At 39.5% G+C, this 23256-nt stretch overlaps 1 protein-coding gene across 5 annotated transcripts; it reads left to right on the top strand.

Annotated features, from left to right (window-relative positions):
- The first annotated feature begins 96 nt into the window (after positions 1-96).
- helz2b (helicase with zinc finger 2b) lies at positions 97-22319 on the top strand. 5 transcript variants are annotated; one of them, XM_057334015.1, is made up of 19 exons: positions 97-210; positions 2803-3374; positions 3596-3703; positions 3798-4324; positions 8102-8737; positions 9254-10046; positions 10554-10629; positions 12783-16821; positions 16929-17014; positions 17452-17589; positions 17787-17942; positions 18023-18167; positions 18606-18734; positions 19555-19747; positions 19922-20056; positions 20133-20354; positions 20458-20617; positions 20958-21125; positions 21757-22319. In XM_057334015.1, exons 2-19 carry the CDS (start codon positions 2877-2879, stop codon positions 21867-21869), a joined length of 8322 nt encoding a protein of 2773 aa, XP_057189998.1. In that variant the 5' UTR covers positions 97-210; positions 2803-2876; the 3' UTR covers positions 21870-22319. The 5 variants fall into 5 exon arrangements, 4 of the variants coding, with proteins under 4 accessions (XP_057189998.1, XP_057190000.1, XP_057190001.1 ...); XM_057334016.1 differs by lacking the exon at positions 97-210 and having other exon boundaries at positions 3147-3378; XR_008962976.1 differs by lacking the exons at positions 19555-19747; positions 20458-20617; positions 20958-21125; positions 21757-22319 and having other exon boundaries at positions 20133-20247.
- Positions 22320-23256: the final 937 nt, after the last annotated feature.

Raw genomic sequence — 23256 nt, 5'->3', positions numbered from 1 at the left:
AACACTCCATTCCATTCGCTTGTTCGTAGTTCAAAAGGCCACGCCTACCACGGAACGAACTATGAATTTTCACACTAACCCCGCCCACTGGGACAGTTTCACAGGAACTGAATATTACACAATACCAATAAAGATGAACATTTGCATTTTGTGCAGTTGAAATCCGTCGTCACGTAGAGGGCAGCTAGCATATGACACGTAATGTTAAAGGTGAGTTTAAAGTTAAATGCAATAAGTTTGTTGTTATGAAAATGGTCGGTGTTTTTCTCGCGCGTGTCGTGTGTACGGTGCACGGTGCACGCGCCCTGTCATCGCTTTATTGTAGGCTAATCTCAGTTTCGGATGTCCGTTTTATTTTTTCATTACTTTTTATAAATGTCTGTATTGTAACACTTTTTTTAAATTAAAATGTTATTTATTTTAAAGCCAATTTTCATTATCGCATTGCATCATTGTGTTGCAGTTGTTTATCAGCTGAAGTTTTTAAAACGGAGACGCAACAGACGACCGTACGTAATAACGCTACTGATAATATTGCGTAACACAATTCATTATTAAGTCGTTCATATTGACAGTAGTCGGTTGCAAACATGTTTTTGTTTGATGTTTAAAAGCAGCGCAATATGTTCGTACATTTGAATAAATGTCAAATGCTTCAAATTTCAAAATAGCTACATTTCCGATAAATGCTGTTTAACTAAACTGTCATGGCCTTTCTTTTCATAACACAAACACAATAATGGCTGTTTACACTACACTGTAAATGAATAATTTAACTGGTCCAGATAAAGCAGTCAGACAGGTGTACAAAGTTGCATATTTCCTGGTGCCAGCATTAAGGCTGTGGCCGAAATCGCATACTGTGACAGTACGTACTGAATTTGAATAAGTACCTAACTATCGGCCGTCAAAACACTACGTTCTATATAGTATGACTGGGAGCCCAGATAGCACAGGTACATCTGTAATATGTCTGCTAAAGATCTGGAAAACATCTGCTGTGTAAAAACATCTGCTAAACATCTTAGAAAGAGCTGCTGTACATCCATTCTAAATCATGACTCATACTCATTTTCGCCTACTATATAGTATGGAAGTAGGTGATTTCGGACGCAGCCTGTATCTCGTGATAATCTAATGGCTGACGTCTGCATACTTCTGACAACATCTTTACTGTATGTCATCATGTTTATGTTTACTTTTAGTGTCCTTTAGTGCATGCATAGATAGCCTATATATCTACGTATGAGTTCATGTTCATGTAGGTTTCTTGTGGATTATTAGTTATTATAATTGCTTAAATTGCATTGGTTCCATGTGATTTCTTATTGGTTTCTATAGTAATAGAAATTCTAGAATATAGTACATACTCTGTTTGGTTTCTTTCTGGGTTTAGTTCTCGCCTCTAATTTGAGTGTGTTCTTTTGTATGGTTTCCCTGACTATTCTAGTTCATTAAAAGACTCCTTGTTTTGAATTACCAGTGTTTTGAATAGGATTGTGTTACGCACCATTTGTGACAGTAATCTTTGCAGGAAAAATCAAGGTGCTGTAAAGACATTTTTTACTTGCTTATGGTCATCAGAATAGGTAGAGTCCTTGGCTCAACTCTATTTTAATGTGTAATGTGTACAGTATGTTAGCCTTGATGGTGGAACAATGGGTGCAGACATCCATCTACATTTATTTGGATATATGCTGCCATTACCATGGAGTCAACAAGCACTGTCTACACTACAGGGAGTCTGTATAGACTAAATGTAACCATGGCAGTTAAATCCTTTAAACTCATAAGAGTGTATTCTTTAAATTGTATACATTGTGGGTGTATGATTATAAGAGAAGACTTGTTTGCTCGAGAGGGATCTTTACTTTTGTTTGTTAAAGCTCTTCCTTCGCCAAGAATAAACCTTTTTGAAATTTACAAGTTGTTCTCTGAGTGGATTTTCAGAGATGCACCCATACTAAATTTCTCCAGCGATACCATAGCCAACTATTCAGAGTGATATCTGTCGATGCCGATAGTATGGTGGTTATATTAACTCGCTTTAACTAAATTCTGAAGTTTAAATTAATATTTCTTGGCCCGGTCTTCACAGTCAAGGCTTAAGGCTAGTCCCAGACTAAAATGAATGTGTGACCTGTCTTAACTCAATATAACTTGTCCAGAAATATCTTAAAATATATCAGTGCCATTGTTTTGTCTCAAGATGCATGCCAGTAATGTATTCTTCTAAGGTATTTTTATAAAAGCAACATAAATATCTTAATTCAACTAAGGCATAGCCCTGGCTTAAGCTAAGCCGTGTCTTTGAAACCTCTGGAACTCTCTGAATGTTATTAAGTCATATAATGACTGTTAATTTTCTATAGACTGTACAGAGCACAAATTCATTACATTTTCCTGCCCGCTTTTGATTGACAGGATATATTATCGGCCCTGATCATCGGCTGTTTAAAAATTATTGGCCGATATATCAGTGTATCTCTAGTAGGAAGATTTCCAATAACGTGGTAAGGATAAATATAGAATGAGCACGAGCTTTATGTAATATTTACAAAGGCACTTTAATTAAATGTAAAATGCGCATTTTTCTATTTACACTTCCATTATCCATTATTGACATATAACAACCCGTGGCACACTGCACTGTTTATTCATTGCTGTACTTACAACTCTAATTAAAAATGTTGAGAGATTATACTGTTGGTTTTATGGACCTTTATAAATGTAAATATCATCTGTACAGCGTCTCTGTCATATACAGAGGTTGTCCAATTAACTTCTCTTTCCTCACTTCAGGGGTTAATGAAGTGATGATCGGATGATCTGCTGGTCAAGGATGTTTATGACAGACTGAATGTGAGATTGCAGCAATGTTTACAATGCAGTCTAGAGATGCTCAGTTGCAGGAGTTCATGCAGGTGTATGAGCTGAGAGCTGCCTGCAATGAATGCACTCACAGACGCTCTCGCATTTCCTACTCCTTCCTCTCAGTGTCTCACCGGTGCGCTCAAGACCTGGTGCTGGTCAAAGCCAAGGTCAAAGGTCACAGATGGAGCCCTGTATCCCATCGACCCTCATATCCACGACCTAGTCGATATGAGGTGTGCTGGTTTTTTAAGGAGGATGCGGGGTGTGTTGTGCATCGTGAGCGCTGCACTTTTGCCAGGAGCGCAGAGGAGGCAGCGGTGTGGAACCTGCAAAAACAAACAAATCTGGACCTCAAAAGCTTGATTCTTTCGCTCAATCAGACAAAGAAACTGAATGAACAGAGCAGGCAAGGGGCTGCTCATTCAAGTTCTCGGAGTCCCTCATCGTACCAGGAGAAACTGCTGGAGGAGTACAGAAAGAGCAGCAATGAAATCCTTATTGTGGGTAAAATGACAAATTACACAACAAACCACACATAATCTAAACCTAATTTTACCAAATCTGCACAGTGGGCATATCCCATGTCTTTTCCATAGAGGGTATGGACGTGTCGTCATGCCGGAGCGCGCCCCCGTGGGGCATCAATGCATATTCTCTATAGAAGAAACCAAAACATCATAATCTATGTACACTTACTGTCAAATGTGTGTATATTTTGCAGCTTTCCGAGCAGGTAGATGATGTGTCCGTTACACAGGATCAGAATCTGTGTTTGGACTGTTTACAAACAGATGGAGAAATCACATGGAGATTCAAAATCACCACCGAGGTCAGCGATATACACTACTATTTCATTCGGCTGTATTATGCAACAGTTGTGCACATGTACGCTCACACGCATGTGTTTATTTATGTTTGTCTAGAGATCTCTGGAGCATGTGGCTCTGTTAAAAATGGAGAGAGGTGCAGTTTTCTCTTTGGGTGATAATGTGAAGAACACGTTGCCCCCAATTACACACACCACAGGCCACCACCTCCGCTCCTCGCAGTCCACCTACGAGCTGAGCGTGTGCTTTTTGTCGTTTTGCCCCGGTGTGTACGAGCAATGGCTGGTGTTTGACTTTGACATCCGACCGGTTCTGCTCAGAAAACTAAAGGTGAGAGTAGGCGAGCAGTTTCACGCCAAGCCGGATGAAGAAGAGAGCGAACGTGCTGAAAATGTCCGGAATGAACGCTGGGACAGAGGAAACAGGGTCATCGTGCCCTTCTTCAACAGGAAGGAGGAAGACGAGCTGGAGCTGCTGCTCAGTAAATACAAACCACCTCAGATGAACCTGCAGTTCAGCTTCTATACGGATCACAGTTCCCCTCTTTACCAGGACAACTACAAAGAGAGAACCCATGACTTCCTGTTTAGAGAGGAAATAGCAGAGGAGAAGCTCATAAGCAGGTACAGTATATACAGCCTATTGAAATAGTAAATCAACTGTAACTGGTTTATCAGTTTCTGCTGTGCTGTAAATGTTACTGTTTGCATTTATGTTTATATGGTTAGTTGAATTGAAATTCTTTTTGGAAAAGTGATACTTTAATACAGCACTTTGCTAATTTTGCTAACTTTGTATAATTTTAATCATTATTCAGTCAGGCTTGTTTTATTTACGTAGTTCATTTTTTACAATGCACATGGCTTCAACGCAACTACACCAACTACAGTAACACACACTGGACGGTATGTGAAAAAGCATTGGTAACACATCTTAGCATTTTCTTACATGAGACTACAGTCAAATTTAAAGTCATAAAATCCTGATGTTGATTAAAAAGTTAAATCAAATGTGACCCTATACCACGAAACCAGTCATAAGAAGCGTGGGTATATTTGTAGCAATAGCCAACAATACTTTGTACAGGTCAAAATGATGGATTCTTCTTTTATGCCAAAAATTATTAGGATATTAAGTAAAGATCATGTTCCATGAAGAGATTTTGTAAATTTCCTACCGTAAATATATCAAAACTTTATTTTTGTGAAGATAAAAAAAATGGTCAGAAACGCGCCTACAAACTTCGCTCACTCTTTGAGAATTACCCACTGAAGTTTAGTATCTGTGTAAAGCTTACAATGTCCACTTTCGGGCTCATCTACTCTCCACAATGTCATTACAGCATGGATAATCAGGTTAGGGGTGAGGTTATTGTAGAACTGGATTCCATTCTAATGACTAATTCTTAAAGCAATTAAGTCATTACGGGTGCCTACCGTGTTAGAGTCTATCTGCTGTCAGGAGGCTGGTTTGGACCATATACACTCACCTAAAGGATTATTAGGAACACCTGTTCAATTTCTCATTAATGCAATTATCTAATCAACCAATCACATGGCAGTTGCTTCAATGCATTTAGGGGTGTGGTCCTGGTCAAGACAATCTCCTGAACTCCAAACTGAATGTCAGAATGGGAAAGAAAGGTGATTTAAGCAATTTTGAGCGTGGCACGGTTGTTGGTGCCAGACGGGCCGGTCTGAGTATTTCACAATCTGCTCAGTTACTGGGATTTTCACGCACAACCATTTCTAGGGTTTACAAAGAATGGTGTGAAAAGGGAAAAACATCCAGTATGCGGCAGTCCTGTGGGCGAAAATGCCTTGTTGATGCTAGAGGTCAGAGGAGAATGGGCCGACTGATTCAAGCTGATAGAAGAGCAACTTTGACTGAAATAACCACTCGTTACAACCGAGGTATGCAGCAAAGCATTTGTGAAGCCACAACACGCACAACCTTGAGGCAGATGGGCTACAACAGCAGAAGACCCCACCGGGTACCACTCATCTCCACTACAAATAGGAAAAAGAGGCTACAATTTGCACGAGCTCACCAAAATTGGACAGTTGAAGACTGGAAAAATGTTGCCTGGTCTGATGAGTCTCGATTTCTGTTGAGACATTCAAATGGTAGAGTCAGAATTTGGCGTAAACAGAATGAGAACATGGATCCATCATGCCTTGTTACCACTGTGCAGGCTGGTGGTGGTGGTGTAATGGTGTGGGGGATGTTTTCTTGGCACACTTTAGGCCCCTTAGTGCCAATTGGGCATCGTTTAAATGCCACGGCCTACCTGAGCATTGTTTCTGACCATGTCCATCCCTTTATGACCACCATGTACCCATCCTCTAATGGCTACTTCCAGCAGGATAATGCACCATGTCACAAAGCTCGAATCATTTCAAATTGGTTTCTTGAACATGACAATGAGTTCACTGTACTAGAATGGCCCCCACAGTCACCAGATCTCAACCCGATAGAACATCTTTGGGATGTGGTGGAACGGGAGCTTCGTGCCCTGGATGTGCATCCCACAAATCTCCATCAACTGCAAGATGCTATCCTATCAATATGGGCCAACATTTCTAAAGAATGCTTTCAGCACCTTGTTGAATCAATGCCACGTAGAATTAAGGCAGTTCTGAAGGCGAAAGGGGGTCAAACACCGTATTAGTATGGTGTTCCTAATAATCCTTTAGGTGAGTGTATTGCGTGGCCATTTCTGCATCACCATGGTGCGTACATTTACTATATTATGGTGGACGTGTTGGAGGTGGCAATGCTTTCTCTTAAAGATGTCCGAGCGGAAACACTGGAATGCCCTGTTAACAGCAGGTAAGCTAACTGTCATCGCCGGTCAATAATATAATATGTTACGTAGCTTTGAACTAGTAACACAATGTAATGCACATATGTATGAAAACTCTGGCAAAATGCCACATAAACGCTTATTGTATGAAGCGTTGTTTACATCACGTTGCGTCTTACGTTATGAAATTAATGTTTGTTGATTAATAAGACTAATCATGTGCTCATCAGCTCGTTCTAGTTCGTCTCCATACATTTTAAAACATTTTTTTTAAAAAGTGCGCATTCAAAAAGTAAGGCAATACTTGTTTTTCTTCACTGCTCAATGTAGGGTATTGCAAACGGATAATATTGCAATGTCGCGAACCAACCCGGTGATGTCACATGCCATGGCGCTGCAAGATGGCGGCACCCTTGCTCCAAAAGCCATAACAAAACATCACATTTTTTCTTAAAAGGTTACATGTATCGAATCTGTTACATGTTTTTTTATTTAAGTGAAAATAAGTTTATTAAATAATGTACATTTGATCGAATGGTTCATTTCCGCTTTAAGTCTTGGAAGGACAAATCTCAAAAATCGAATTTTATTTATTTATTCACCATCATGTCTTTCCAAACCTGTATAACTTTCTTTATTCTGCAAAACACCAAGGAAGGTATTTTGAAGAATGTTGGTAAAAAACACTGATAGACACAAAACCACTGAGACATTTTTCTTCTTTTGTGTTTCACAGAAGAAAGAACCATATACAGGTTTTGAATGATATGAGGATGATTTAATGATGACAAAATTATTATTTTTGGTTGAACTATCCACATCTACAATGTTTTTCAAGCGCAGCTGAGGTTCTATCACGTTTCTATGGCAAATTCAAATCATAGAAATTTTACTTGCAAATGGTAGAATGAGACTGGTGTGAGTACTCATTAAAATACATGGTTTAGAAGTTTCAGGAGCTAAACACACTAATAATCAACATGGACTTTGATGATTCTGACACTGTCAAACAGGTGTAACCACTCAACCGAGCAAACCATGTGGGTAAAGAAATCATTAAAATATTTTTTTACAGTCAAGTCAATTGCTGCTGTCAGGACTGAGTGAAACATGGGCAGGGCTGCTGTTGCATAGCTGAGATAAATTAGCGTTAACATCAAATTCTATAGGTGGAATGGGTAAGAACAGACTCAATGGCAGCACGTCGCTCACAATCCAACTGAGGAAGACAGTAACATGTACAGGATCACAAAGCTATCAAACATTACGTGATTCATTCAGGCGCGGCATTGTTTATTACTAGGAGCCTGTAACTGACAATAGCTCCTGGAGTCTATGACTGTTCAAAGATCAGTGTGACTTCATAAAGTCAATAGTGTTTACACCTGATTTCGCCTTGGTTGTTTTGGAATAGCGCCAACTAGTGTTCAGAAAAAAATAATGCCAAACTTTGGAAATAATTTGTGCATATCCTGAGTACTTATATTTGTTACTTGGAACATTTGAACGAGTACAATGATAACCACAATGTTTTTGTTGCCTGTAATTGCGGCTATATTTATGGTCACTCCTGTGTTGTTTTTTGAACTTTCAGATTGAATGTTTGTGGACTCGCGTCACTCTCTGATTTGAATGCATCGCAGTTTTTTGCTCCATGGAGGCTGTGCGCTACTCTCAAGGTCTCTTGTTCACTTACACCAGACACCCCTGAAGGGCTGATGCTCAAACGAGGGGTGAGGACAGCTCTGCTGAAAACAACAGGACATACAGCGGCGCCCGTGGAGCACACAAACCGAGTGTATGAAGCGCGGGTGCTCAGGCAGGCTGCAGATGAGGGTCACATCGTTCTTGAGCTATCGTCAAAGTGCGTGTCCGAGCTACAGCTGAAGAAAGGCAGCAGGTGTGAAATGGAGGTTCAGTTTCAGCTGGACAGACTGTGGTTTTGTCAGATGCACCAGGCTGTTGACCACCTTACAGACTTGCACACTGTTCTGCCTGACCTCAGCAACTGTTGTGTCCCTGTGAGCACGACCAGACAGACTGAACTCAACAACAAGCAGCAAATTGCCTTGAATTTTATCCTTGGCAAGTGTGAGGCCAGCAAAGTTGCAGCGCCCTTGCTGATATACGGTCCGTTTGGAACTGGGAAGACCCACTGCCTCGCCTCAGCGGCTATACAGCTGGCCCTAAAGCCCAAAACCAGAGTTCTCATCTGCACGTATACCAACAGGTAAATATATATATAGTTTTTACCAAAGGTTTTCACCATATTTATGGCTTGAATGTCAATATTTGGTGGTTAAAATATTCCTCTTAAGGTTTTAAGGCATTATTTATTTTTAAAGCCACTTACAAAATTGTCTCATCCATAATGAAAATTAAAAGTGAAAATGATTCATGAAAATTAAAAACACGTTTGTCCATAAAACATGTAATCATACTGATCTATCTACTGTATATCTATATAGTTATATATTATGATGTTGAGGGAATGCTCTCCACACATAGTATAGGTAACTTAAATAATTTTGCTTATGTCTAAATAGTACCAGACTGTACCCGGTCTGAATTATCTGGTATTGCTAAAAATAAATGTAGGAGCCTGATGAAAAATGCTCATGTAAACGAAAAATCATCTGACTGTCTTAGAGGGTTTTGCATTTGAACTCTTCATATATAGATAGCTAAATGTATTTTGCCTTACCCAACAAATAGGAAATCTAATGATCAGTTTTGCTACTTTTAGCTCTGCAGATCTATATGTCAGAGTGCACTTCCATCCGTACATTACAAACGGCCATCCAAATCTCAAAATACTCAGGATAAAGGCAAACAAAGGTGGGGCCGCTGTCATGGCAACCGATGACATCACTCGTAAATATTGTCACTATTCTCCCGATGGACAGTCTTTTATCCTCCCAACACGCTCCCATTTAGAGTCACATCGCATCATCATAACCACCACATCAATGGCACGACGTTTTCGCGAGCTCAACCTTCCTGAAGATTTTTTCAGCCACATCCTGATAGACGAAGCATCTCAGATGTTGGAATGTGAAGCACTCATGGCTCTTGGGTTAGCAGACAAGCACACTCGAGTGGTTTTAGCAGGAGACCACATGCAGATGGCACCGAAACTTTTTTCTGTAACAAATGACAAACATTCAGATCACACGTTGCTAAATCGCCTCTTCCACTACTACCAAGATCACAGCAGCAACATTGCAAAGAAAAGTCGGATCATCTTCAATGAGAACTACCGTTCCACTGGAGAAATAGTGGACTTTGTATCCAATCACTTTTATGTAAGCGATGGCATCAAGGCCAAAGGTGATGTTCCCCGTCATCCCAAGCTATACCCTCTGATGTTCCACCATGTCAGAGGAGAGTGTCTTTTGAACTCCAATTCCATGTCCTGGTACAACCGTGCGGAGGTCACCAGCGTGATAAATGTGATCCAAGAGCTTGTGACCGTTTGGCCAGTGGAATGGGGTAAAAAGGAACCAATGCAGATCTGTGTGTTAAGTGAAGGCCAGCAGGTACCACACTTTCAAAAAGAACATGTTATTAATGAACACTTTTTTGTGTTGTGAATTTTTAACACATTGTGTTTTTTGTTTTGACTGGGTGTCAAATAAATAAAAGGGACAACACAATGCTGATCTAAAAATGACTAAATGTGTTGTGCTTAACTAAACAAAGAGATGTGTTAATCACCCAGTATTGATACTAAAAGTAACACGCTTATAGACGGTTTCAGTGCACAAACAAACAAACATTATGTGGCCCAAACTTAACTTACGGTAGACCTCCGCAAAGAATCAATAAATATTAAGTAGTTTTAATTTAATCCGATACAATAAATATACTATAAAATATGAATATAAATTGATATATTACTAGCTACTAGGCAGACCGATAACCAAACACAGACCAGAAGTTAACTAATGCGGGTGTGTCCATTGAAACCGTTTACACAAACTATATACTCATTTCATCCATTAATCCAAGTTTTACACACCTTTCCTTTTTTATTTGCATTTCAGGTTGATGATATCAAAAGTCATCTCCGGAGGAAAGGAATTAATGGGATATCAGTGCAGAATTTAGCAAACATTCAAGGTACTGTTCTACTGAACATTGATTTCTAAATTAGTTTCTTTTGGGGGGGCTTGAGTGAACAGTGGAGGCAGACATGAACATGAGGGTAAGAGACGGGGTGAGGAATCGGGACATGACCAGGGTCTGACTCGAACCTGGGTCCCCGTGACCCAACAGCTCATGTATATGTGTCTGGAGCGCTAACCACTGAGCTAGCGCTCTGACACCTCAATGAGTTTCTTAATAAAGGACAAAGAATATAAAAGCACTGTGATTCAACATCACGGGCTTGTTTGATTTGTTTTGTATTTCACACATCCACAAGTCATAAATGGCATGGAGGTGATTAAAAATTTTTTTTTGCATGTCTAAAGTATGAAATACATTTCTAGGGGCTAAGCACCAAAGGTGTTTAGGCACAAAGAGCATTGTGTTCATATAAAGTATCATACATTTACACACATCTTTGCACAACAATGTGCAAAATGTTAGTATTTATTTAAAAAATAATAGGGATCATACAAAATCCTGCTTGTTTTTAATGTAGTACTGCCTTTCACAAGACATAATGACAACTACAAAAATAGCCCAGTTTAATAGCTTACATACCCTTGATTCTTTGATACTGTGTGATTTTACCTGGACGGACACTGCACATACTTTACTTTTCCAGCTTATTTGATCCCTTTTCGACAGTGATTGCATGATGTTTAGATTAATATTTTCACATTGACAACAACTGAGAGACTCAGGTGGCTTTTATACTACTGCGTTTTCCTTTAAAAACGCATTACTCTTGCTACGGTTATGCCTGGCATTTACACTACTCCAGAAGTTTCGACCCCAAAAATAGAGACTTTTGGAAACGTTTTAGTTTGAAAACCCCGGGGTTGCGTTTCTGTGTAAACAGACGAAAACTGAGGCTGCGTCTGAAAGTTTGAGTCATGAATAGTATGTTCGAAACCTCAGTAATGCGAAAAACAGTATGCGAGAAATACCCGGATGGTCTAGGGCTGAGATTCGTGAGTGTGGATCGGATGGACACTTCTCTATCCCATGATGCCACTGGAGCAGAGCAACGGTCAAATTTAAAAAATTAATCAAATAAATATAGCGGAAAACTAAGGCAGACGTCCGCTTTTAAAGTGCCAATAAATGAATTTCTTGTGACTAAATAATTTTTTTATCAACGCTCACATATAGGTTGTTGTTAATATGGTATAGGTCAAAGAGCATACGGGTCAAATGACCATAAAACATGGTGGACGCAGTATGTCCGAAATGTATTCATACTACTCCCACTCTTACTATATAGAACGTACTGTTTTAACGGCCGATAGGTAGGTACTTATTCAAATTCAGTATGTACTGTCACAGTATGCGATTCGGACGCAGCGTGAGACTTTAGAATATGCAGGCGTGGTTGCCCACATTCGCTTACTGATTGGGTCGTCTGTATCATTGCGTTTGCTTCCCTGATTCGTTAAGCCCCTGTCATATGAGCCATTACGCTACCTGAAGACGATAATGACCAGCCTCGCAAGGACCGTGTAAACAACAGGCTTGTTTAACTTCAAGCTGCGCTGTGTACACGGATCGACGCGGATACATTACAGCAACGCGAGAGAGAATCGAGAGCCGAATGCTTTTAATTGGCTCACTCAGTAATGTGATGTCATCCGTAGTTCGGTTTGCGTGGTGCCGGATGAAATCAAACAAGCCTAATAACATGGATTACCTCATCTAATGTAGTCAACGCGAAGATGTTCTTGCTTTTCTTTGCCATCATGTTCATTTTGTACTGGTTGGTCTGTGACTAGTAACCAACTGTCATCAACAATGAACTTTTGTTTGCCCATACAACTGTTTACATTTGTTTGCGCATGCCCAGCGTGTTTGAATGGTCATTTGACATGCGTTTTCAGTAGTATAGTGTAAACGCAGATTTTTCGTTTTCGTACAACAACGGGCTAATGTAAACACCACCTCATACATAGCTGTTTTCCAAAGCTGCAAACATTCACTGATGCTCAAGAAGGCAACACAACACATTAAGAGGCCATCCACACGGAGACGCATTTATCTGTATTTTGTATCGCTTCGCTTTTTGCAAGTATACTGTTCGATAATTGTTTGTTTTACAACTTATTTTTTGAATATCATGTGTTCTCTAGGAAAGCAGTTCAGGGTCATCATTATAACAACTGTTCATACCAGAGACAGACTTCTTCAATCAGAGTCAAGCTGTCTGGAGTTTTTTAATGATGTCCATGCAGTAAACACTGCCATAACCCGAGCCCAGTCACTGGTGGTTGTGGTTGGAGATGCTGGTGCACTTTGTTGCTTTGGAAAGTGCTCAAGGATCTGGAAGTCCTTCATAGAACTTTGCATCAGCAAGGGCAGCACCACACCTGACTACCTGACTAGAGATGTTCTACGACAGGACATGTCGGAAATTGCAAAATTTCAAAAGATAGAAAAGGTAGAAAAGATTGAGAACGATGTGCAGCCTGCAACTGATCTTATATTGAAAGAGATGATTGAGGACTACGATACTGACACAGACTCTGATGAAGACAATGAAGGTCACCATGACCAAAAGAGAATTTTATTCTCTACTAGTGAAAAGGAGGACCTGTTGAAACTGGTCAGGGAACGGCCCGCTATGTACAGACACGGTGAACTGGTAATGCAGGGATACCATTCAGGTTATGTAGTACCTTATGACAACCCAACTGAACACATTGCTATTAAAGGAAGGAAAAACATGGGCATGTCTTTCCCTGGTGATGAAGTTGTAGTTGAGACAGGATTCCGTCATGATGAAGGATATCTTAATGGGAACGTGTTAGGAGTCACAAACAGGGCAGCAGCATCATCTTCATTTGTGTGCACGCTAGAGTATGAAAGATACCAAAAACAGCCACAGCAAACTGACAAAAACTATGTCACCAAGATAATGATACCCATCACCAGCAACACCACCAAAATATGCATCTTAGTGCGCAAGAAGGATCGCAATTTTATTCCAATATGGAAACTCGACAGGAGCAAGTGGAAATGTCTAAGACATTTTCCTCTGGATGAAAACACAAAAAAGGAATATGTTTTTGTTGTTCAGACTTTGACCTGGAAAGCCCACTGTTCATTTCCACTAGGCAACGTTACAGATGTTCTACCAATTGGGACAACTGTAGAAGAGGGAATGAAAATTTTAATGTCAGAGTTCCAACTAATGCCCCTTCATCCAATGCAAGAGGCTGCATTGGCTACCACAGAAATCGATGGAACCGATTACAGCAAAAGAACAGATTTGACAACTTTAAAAACATTTACTGTTGATCCAAAAGGAGCAAGAGACTTGGATGATGCCATAAGTGTTAACAATCTGGGAGACTGCTATGAACTAGGAGTTCATGTTGCAGATGTTGCTAGATTTGTGTCTAAGGACAGGCCTCTTGATAGCGATGCAAAAGAGAGAGGAACAACTTTTTACAGCTCTAGAACAAAACCTGTGTTTATGTTTCCAGAACATCTTACCACTAACTTACTAAGTCTCCTTCCAGGTAAAGAGCGCAAAGTCATTTCCCTCATTACCACAGTGGAAAAAGAGTCCGGCAAAATAAGAAAAACTGACTTTAAGCTCTCTGTGATACAGTCTAATAAACAGCTGACCTATGAGGAGGCGGAGAACATAATAAGTCACTATAATGGTGAGCTAAAGTTTGATACTTTGGAGGATTGTGTCAGGGTGGCTTATCATTTTGCAAGAAAACAACGCAAAGCTAGACTTCACGAAAACTGGACCTATGCCCAACCTGATCAACATCGGAATCCAGGGGAGAGAGAAGCTAACCTAATGATTGAGGAGCTTAACGTAATGTTCAACCACGCTGTGGCAGACTTTTTGACCAAGAACCCAAATACTAAATTCTGCACTCCTTTGAGATGTCAGCTTCCTCCTACAGCAGAGCAATTGGAGAAGATCAATGATCGACATACAGATGTTATTCCTCTTTCCTCCCTCCTGACGTATCATATCGACAGAAACCGTGTGGACTTTCGTAACACATTCACCTTCACTGTTTATTCTCCCACGGCCACAGGCTACAATAACCCTGACGCCAACCTAAGAGATGCCATCTCCGTCAGTGACTCGGAATATCATTTTGAAATTGGAGTTCACAAAGCAGATCCACAATCAAACGTGTGGAGTTTGATACCAGGCAAAAATCGACGAGCCATTTCTTTGATTCTGAAAGTAGAAAAGATGACAGGCAGAACTGTAGAGCAAAAGTTAGTGCTTTCCTCCATTAACTCAAACAAGCTGTTGTCCAATAGCGAAGCTGACAGCATCATCAACCAGTCAGATGAACAAGAGAGACAGTTAGATTCTTTAGAAGGCTCTATCCTTGCGGTTTACCATTTTGCACTTAATCACAAACAACACAGACTTGTTCAAAATGTGGACAATTCAAATCCTGCAGACCCCGGCCCGTCAGAAGACAGCAAATGCAGGTTAATGATTGAAGAACTATACCTGATGTTCAAAAGTGCTAGCGAACACCTGATTGATCAAGTAACGCCTTCCCCAAACAACTGCCCAGTGACAGCTTCACCGGAACTGGAAAGGAGAATAAGGAGAGATAATGAGGAGCGTGGATTCCTCCAACAACTTGAGGAACATCTCGACTTAAACAATGAACAGGACAGTCATAATTTCATCATTCTGACATCAGTGTGGAAAAAGATAGAGTCAGCGGCATTGACGTCTGACTTTTACAAAATGACTGACCTTATTTCCACAGATGATATTCATCCACAGCTTCTTCCAGTCATTGTTCAGTTAAGGGCCAGTCTCGACAAAGCTTTCTTCATTCGTTCACTCTCTTGCGAAAAGGCCTTAGTTGGACATTATTCTTTACATCTGGACTCATACACGTACGTGTCCTCACCCATACGCCGATACGTAGACGTGGTTCTTCAGAGACTCATGCATTCAGTTCTCGACGATCGTCCTGTTGAGTACTCACAGATAGAAATCGACCTATTGTGTGATAAGAGTAAACGAAGAGAAGTTAAGGCACAAGAGTTTGAAAGGAAAGTGGAGTCACTTTGCCTTGCTGTCAGTCTACATACACAAAGCACGTACAAGTTAGCTTTTGTCACAGTTGTTCAGCCTGAAAGCAAAAGTTTCAAATTATCATTTCCGTTCGACAAAGGAACATACCCAGACAAACTTCCTGTTTTGTACAGAGATTTACAGCTAGAAGATCAACCAATATTTGATAGACAACAAAACCAAATGAGACTGACTTGGAAAAAACGGATGTACTCAATGAGGACAACCAACTGCCTAGAAAGGAACCTGAGATTCTGTTCAGAGATACAGCAGAGCATCTGGCATGCCATTGTAGAGGCAGTGAGAGAAGAACGGTGGAAAGAAGCGAAAAGCCTCATATTGGCAGCAGAAGTAACAGAACATCGTGAGACCGATGATGTGCCCGATAATTCCAGATTGGTTCCTAATCGCACATTTACGTCTGAAGAGGATCATTACATCGAGTTTGCGCTCTGTTTGAAAGCTGGAGACACTTTGCAGGTCCAGCTGACCTCAGAAAGGGAAAGAGGCTACTGGGCACCAACTGTACAACTACTGAGTGTCAGATCAAACTTCGAGATTTGTGTGGAACACACTCACAGTCCTATTGAATGCTTTTCCAAACATGCAAACCGCCGATCTAAACCTACCTACCACGATGTAGAAGATTACGTCCAGATATGGAAGCCACTGTGTGAAATGGAGTCAGCTGCGACTGCCGTAGATGACAGTGATTGTGTTGTAATAGAGGAAGTGCACATAGACTGGGAGCAATCCTTTGTTGGTACCACCCCAAGCCTCTCTGGGTCCTTCACTCTACCTGTAGAAAATATCAAGAAATGGGAAATTGAATTTGACCTGGCCAAGTGCTTTCTTTGTATTCGAAAAAGAGTTCAGAAGCTAAACTCAGTTCAGAGTGACCGGTCAGAGCTTGATCCAGATTACTTCACTTGGGTGGCTCACGGTGTGACAACTCAATGTTTAGATATACCACCAAACAATAAGTCAAAAATTATACACTTTAACATGAAGTATGCATCCACGAACCTTCCAAAAGTCAAAAGGGACACCACCTATACAGTTGAAGTGATCCCTAAGCTTCTTCCAGACATGTAAGCATTTGAGGATCAACCTCATTACATCACATCCATTATCATTATTATAACTATTTATACCAAATATAATAATGGTTTTAACATTTTCTGCTTAATTCATCCAGACGAAAGGAAAGTGCTGTGAATAATTTACCCACAGCTAATGAACTTGTTAAAAATATTGCACTAGGACATCGGATTGTGAAAGCAGGTATGTATGAGCTTAAGCATTGTTTTGAAGAACGTTTCTGAATACAATGATTCTAATGTATATTTGTATGTTAGTGTCTTATTGAGTTTAACACATTTTATACATAATTAGAGATTAAAAATGGATTATACATCTATCATTTATTCTCAGTCCTTCAAAACCTGTATATGACTCTTTCCTCGGTGGAACACAAAAGGAAATATTTTGAGAAATATCTCAGCAGTTTTTGTGTCCATACAATGGAAATCAATGGTGCCAGAGGTTGGTTAACAACATTCTTCAAAATATCTTCTTTTGTGTTCTGCAGAACGAAAGTCATACAGGTTCACATGAGGGTGAGTTGGCCTACATGATTACAAATACTTTCATTTTGGGTTGAACTATGCCTTTAAGTAATAGTGCAAGTCCATTAACCTTATGGATGTAAAAATTCACAGGTTCTGAGCCAGCTGTATACCGACATGTACTCATTAGAGAGCCAGTACCACAAGGTCTGCCTAAACTGAATGAAAGCCAGTTAACTGCTTTGGAACAAGCTTTGAAAAACAAATTCACCCTCATTCAAGGCCCTCCAGGTTACACACTGAGCATTCACACTATTTCATAGCTTATGTAAATGTAAAAAATAAGTACAAAGTATATTAATAATGTATTTTAACTTATCCATAAGTCAGCTGTTTTTGAGCAGTAGCAACGTTTGTTAAAAGAAAGACATAGGAACTTTTCGGTTTCATTAGGAAACATTATAAAATGTATAAAATGTGCTTTACAGGAACAGGAAAAACAGTTGTTGGAGCTTACATAGTGTACTGGTTCTCTCAGCTGAACTCTAATAATCCTCAGAATCTAAACGAGTTAAAAGACAAAGAGAAGAAAGAGGTTATTCTGTACTGTGGGCCCTCAAACAAGTCTGTGGACGTAGTTGCAGGCAAGTACTATTTTGAGAAATTTAGGGAATAAGGAGACTTTTCCGTGTATTTATCTGTTTATGCTTGATTGTGTGTACAGAATACCTGCTCAGGTTTGGGGACAAGCTGAAGCAATTACGTGTGTACAGCAGACAGATGGAAATGCAGGAGTTTCCTTATCCTGGGAGCAACCTGCAGTTATCCCAAAAAGCACTGCGTCAGGAACGCTCTAAACCTGAGCTCAGGTACTGCAGATGACAATCACAATCAAACAATCACACAAAACGGTACAAGAGATGCCTCGACATTAACAAAACAACCCAAATCCTCCAATATGGTTTAACTGATCATGCTATGCCAATTTATCACACTGAAGTTATATCCTTGGTGTCAAAAAATATATGTATTCAAAGCAATAACATAAGGCTGCTCTACCAGCACATGTTGTTATTGCTTATTCGCATACAACTCCTTAAGACTCCTTACATCTTAAGGTCATGTGCATTTATCATCAGATATTTAGTTGTTTCATAGGTTACTATAAGATGCCAAACATCATTTGGCTATTTTATTACATTAATGTATTATTTGATATTTATTTCATCTCCATGTTTATTTCTAATACTCTACAATAGTAACATTTATTTCTTTGTCCTACTTAAGCTCTCTCTTCTTACGTTTAGGGGCATAACACTTCATCACAGGATTCGGGGAAGTGACAATCCTTTTGCCACAGCTATACTGGACTTTGATAAAAAAATTAAAGACAAAAGAAATCAAAATGAGCAACATTCACACACAGAAATTGAGGAGTAAGTACATATTTCTTTTCAATATAAAATGCTCAATGTCAATTGCAACCTAAAGCACAGTGTCTCTACAATCATTTGTCTTCTAAAATAACATAACACTTTTTTAACCTAGGAAATCGGCAAAACCTTACAATAGCTAACGTTATGACACCAGATGAGTTGTCATTTTCTGTTTGTCTAAGTGGCGATTCACATTTAACGTCTAAAATGCGGATCATATGGATTGTATGCACTAAAAAATACCTTGCAATAACTCTGCTACTAGATTTATTTATGCTGTGATCATCTGTGTCTCTATCTTCACTGAGCTTGTCTATATTGGTTGGTTGGTTCTTGTCACATGACCTGCAGTGGGTGTGTGGCATTCTGAAAAGTTGAAATATTTTCATCTCGATGCGGCGCCGATGCGCCTAGAAAAATGAGTGTGTCGCACGGCATGCGCATCACAACCGCGTCGCTCCCTATTTGTGCATGATTGTTGCGCATCTACATTTAAAATGACAAATATGCACTCGCAAACGACACGAAATGTGAATGGCCCCCAAGACCCCCATAAATTCTGCATATTTTTGTCACTCCTAACTGGTGACTTTCTTTAACTTCCTTTTTGCCACATGTTCCTTTTTACCGCATGATTTGCCTCGTGGTTTTTATCCCATCACCCATCTCTAACCATAGCATATTTTCGCAAATAAGTAGACCCTAATAAAATATATAAAATAAAACGTTTGTCGACATGCTTGAGTATATTTGCATGCATGCATGCACATCAGTGTGTGTGCACACTGTGTGCATGTCACGTCACTGTGTGTTTCCTCAGATATAAGAAGCTGTTAAATTCTGCACGTCTGTATGAGTTGAAAAGGCATGATGTGATTCTGTGCACCTGCACGGCTGCCGCCTCCCCCAACCTTACAAAGTCACTCAGTGCACGACAGATCCTCATCGATGAGTGTGCAATGGCAACAGAACCCCAGACACTCGTCCCATTGGTCAGCTTCAAACCCGAGAAGGTCCGAGTCACGACTCATCTGATCCAAACATAAACAAACAAGTATAATTGTAGAGCATTTTTATGTTACTATCATTTGTCAATTTACAATTAAGGTTTTAGCCGCAAACGGACAGCTTCTAAAAAGGTGTTTATATATAAATGTACTCTCAGAATAACTCTTTATCATCATCAGGTTGTGCTGTTGGGTGATCACAAGCAATTGCGTCCAATTGTGAAGAATGAGCACGTACGGCGACTTGGAATGACACACTCTCTGTTTGAACGCTACATGAATAGAGCATTACTGTTAGACACCCAGTACAGAATGGTAACACACTTACACATGTGCATACATGTTACACAAATAATCAGTACAGTAATTTACTGTGGGTTTCTTTCTTTAGCATACAGACATCTGTAAATTCCCATCGGAGGCGTACTACCAGAGTATGCTGAAAACTCAAGTAGATGAAAGTGCCAGTATGCTGCATGCTACAACTGAAAGTATGAGACAAAGCAAACACACTCTGTTTGGAGATATTAGAGGTGTCGAGATCAGTTTGGTTGTTTCAACTGCACGGGGGAACGAGAACTCGAAAGCCAACTTTGCAGAGGTTGAAAAAGCTGTAAGTGAACAATAACACAGGCACACTTGGAACATTTACACATACTGTACACCAATTAGTGAGTCTAGATGGTTCTAAAAAAGGCTTTTGTGTCATTGAGCAGGTTGACATTTGTGCTCAGCTGGTATCAGTGGGTCGTGTGAGTCAGGAGAACATTGCCATTCTGTCACCCTATAACGCACAAGTTGCCCAGATCAAAGAAAAACTCAAAGGTAGACGACAGTTGGATGGAATCACAGTCACCACCATTACAAAGAGTCAAGGTGAAACTCTTACTGTAAATCATCTTTCTCTGCATGTGTATAATATTCTCTGTATCTGATTATTTCAATAATGCTGATTAGATTAATGATCAAATTGCATTGATAAGGCTGCCTGTACATGGTGCGAATTCTGGCTGCCAGTGGCCCCACGCGTCACAAATTTCTATTTGAAAATGATATGGATGCAGTGGTACACGGCTAGACTTCATCCTTTTACAGGAAATCGCACCATTTATAGTTCGAAAATAGGTTGTTAACGGAAAAGTTTGCTATTGTATGTTGTTCGTGTTCTCAACTGACCAGCATTGTGCGAGCATGTGATAATGTACTATAATTGCAGGTAGCGAGTGGCGGTATGTGATTCTGTCAGTGGTTCGCTCCTGCTCTAGTGAAAAGATTGACCCTCTGCCCTCGAGGGAATGGCTCTCAGAACACATTGGATTCGTGGGTGATGAAAATCAAATCAATGTGGGCATCACAAGAGCACAGGATGGGCTGTGCATTCTGGGTAATGAAGAAACGACTTAACATTGGCATTTTCTTGTCTCAAGAGGTTAAAGGTTCTTTGAGAAACCATTTGGGGTTCTTCACATTGCCACACCGGCAGAACCCTCAGGGGGTTCTCTGAGGAACCCTTTAATTAAAATGGTTTGGAAACACCTTGGGTGCTTCAAGGCACCATTTCACAGTTTATTCTATTTTTTGTTTGTCTCTGTAGTATTGTGTCTGTGTATTGTTCTGGTGTATTGCTATTCACAATATTTTAATAAGCAAAAATACTAAAACCAAATACAAAGCAAACAGTTTATTGATAAACAACAATGATTAACATGTAATATTCACCGAATACTCAATATTGTACATTACTATTCTAAATTCATGAAATTACATGTATAGTTAATACTGTGATGGTGTTCATCTTAACAAACTTTGACCAAACAAAAAAGGGTAAAATACAGATTCCAGTCATAAGAATGCTTTTAGAAAATCTTTCCAAACAGAGTAAAATAACTTTATATAAATATTTTTTAAGCATTCAGGTTTTCTACTTATTTTGGAAGAATTAGATTTTGTCATGAAATGATGGAATTTGCAGCATGCCACATACAGTATGATAATTGATGATGTCTGTGCTTTAGGTAATCAGGAGCTACTCAACTGCAGCCCAGCATGGAGAAAGTTACTAAAACATTATTCAAGTCATGGCTGTGTGGTCCCTGCAGACCAAATAACCATACACAATGTCCAGTAAACTATATTTTACATTATTTATAATGATCTTGAAGACTTATTTTAAATGTGAATTTTTTTAATACTTTTAAAATACATTCTGGACTATATATATATATATATCATTACATTACTCGTAATCTTAAATTATGTTTTTAATAGCTAAAATTATAATGGTAACATCAAAGCACTGTTTTAAATAAGAAATGTACAATCTAAGATCTCTGGGGTTATGTTTTGGGACTTGTGTTTTGCCTAATCTTTTGAGGCCATTTTTTTACCAGTAGAACAGATGCTCATATGGATTTGTAAATTAAATATTTTTATTGTTAAAATCAGAATCAAGAATTTACACATCTGTTTTCTATTTTAAAACATTACCAATTATATTACAAATATTCTAATACTCACTTTGGATTCACTCTCTGGTGTGTTGTGTTCCATGTTTTGTCAATAAGAATAAATATTTTAAACCATAACTAACATCTTGCTGCTTTCTTGTCTCAACCTGCGGAGAAAGAGTCACTGTCTAAGCTAAGGTTTATTCACAACAATGTTGAATACCACCAACAGTAATTTCACCCTGCCTTTTGGTTTGTTACAATAAGCAACAAAAGTTTATGGCAGCTGTTGTTCCGTTAAACCAGGCTTTCATTTTAGACGACTATGTTTATGTGGAGGTTTATTGTTTGTTTGTAAACTTGGTGCTCCTTTTTTGTATTTTAACCCAGAATCCTTTATACCGAAATGCCAGTGTGTTCACCAAAACCACACTTTCTATTGTTGTTTAATGCATCAGGTCAAATATCATGCTCACTTGTGTTCTTGCCAGTCCTTGCAGGATTTTGGCAGATGCTACAAATCGGACCCATGCAACAGACTGCTCAGTGATGTACCTCTGGTGAAGTTCATAAGGAAATAGGCAGCCAGCCAGGCTTCTGAATGACATTAATCAGCAAGATTTCTCTGGATAACCAACTTCAGCTATGGGAAACCACACATCTGGTCTCATCCTTCCTTTGTGCTCACTCAACTGATGCATTCATACTGTTTAAGACCGCACGGTGAACATTCTCATTTATTCTTGTTTGGGCTTCATCTAGTTTGGCATTTAACTGTTCAGTGACAAGCATTTTCCCTTCATGATTGAGAAAATGAACAATAACACAATCTGTGTTAAATGTAGTTACTGGTCCTTCGTGGCATGAACACAGGTGAATTCCAAACAAAATGCAATGACAGTCAATGGCCACAAGATGGTGCATGATGACTCGGTTTTTGTGTGGGTCGTGTCATTTACATTATGGGAATGTAAATGTCAATTGCAAAACCTAACATTTGGTACTAGGACACTGCGCCATCTCCAACAACCTATATCTCTAAATGTAAAAATGACAACAGGTTTTTCT

The sequence above is a fragment of the Triplophysa rosa genome, linkage group LG5, assembly GCF_024868665.1.
Source record: "Triplophysa rosa linkage group LG5, Trosa_1v2, whole genome shotgun sequence".
NCBI classification, from domain to species: Eukaryota; Metazoa; Chordata; class Actinopteri; order Cypriniformes; family Nemacheilidae; genus Triplophysa; species Triplophysa rosa.
Note: the sequence above shows the minus strand (reverse complement) of the source record. Positions and strands in the feature narration are given on the sequence as shown.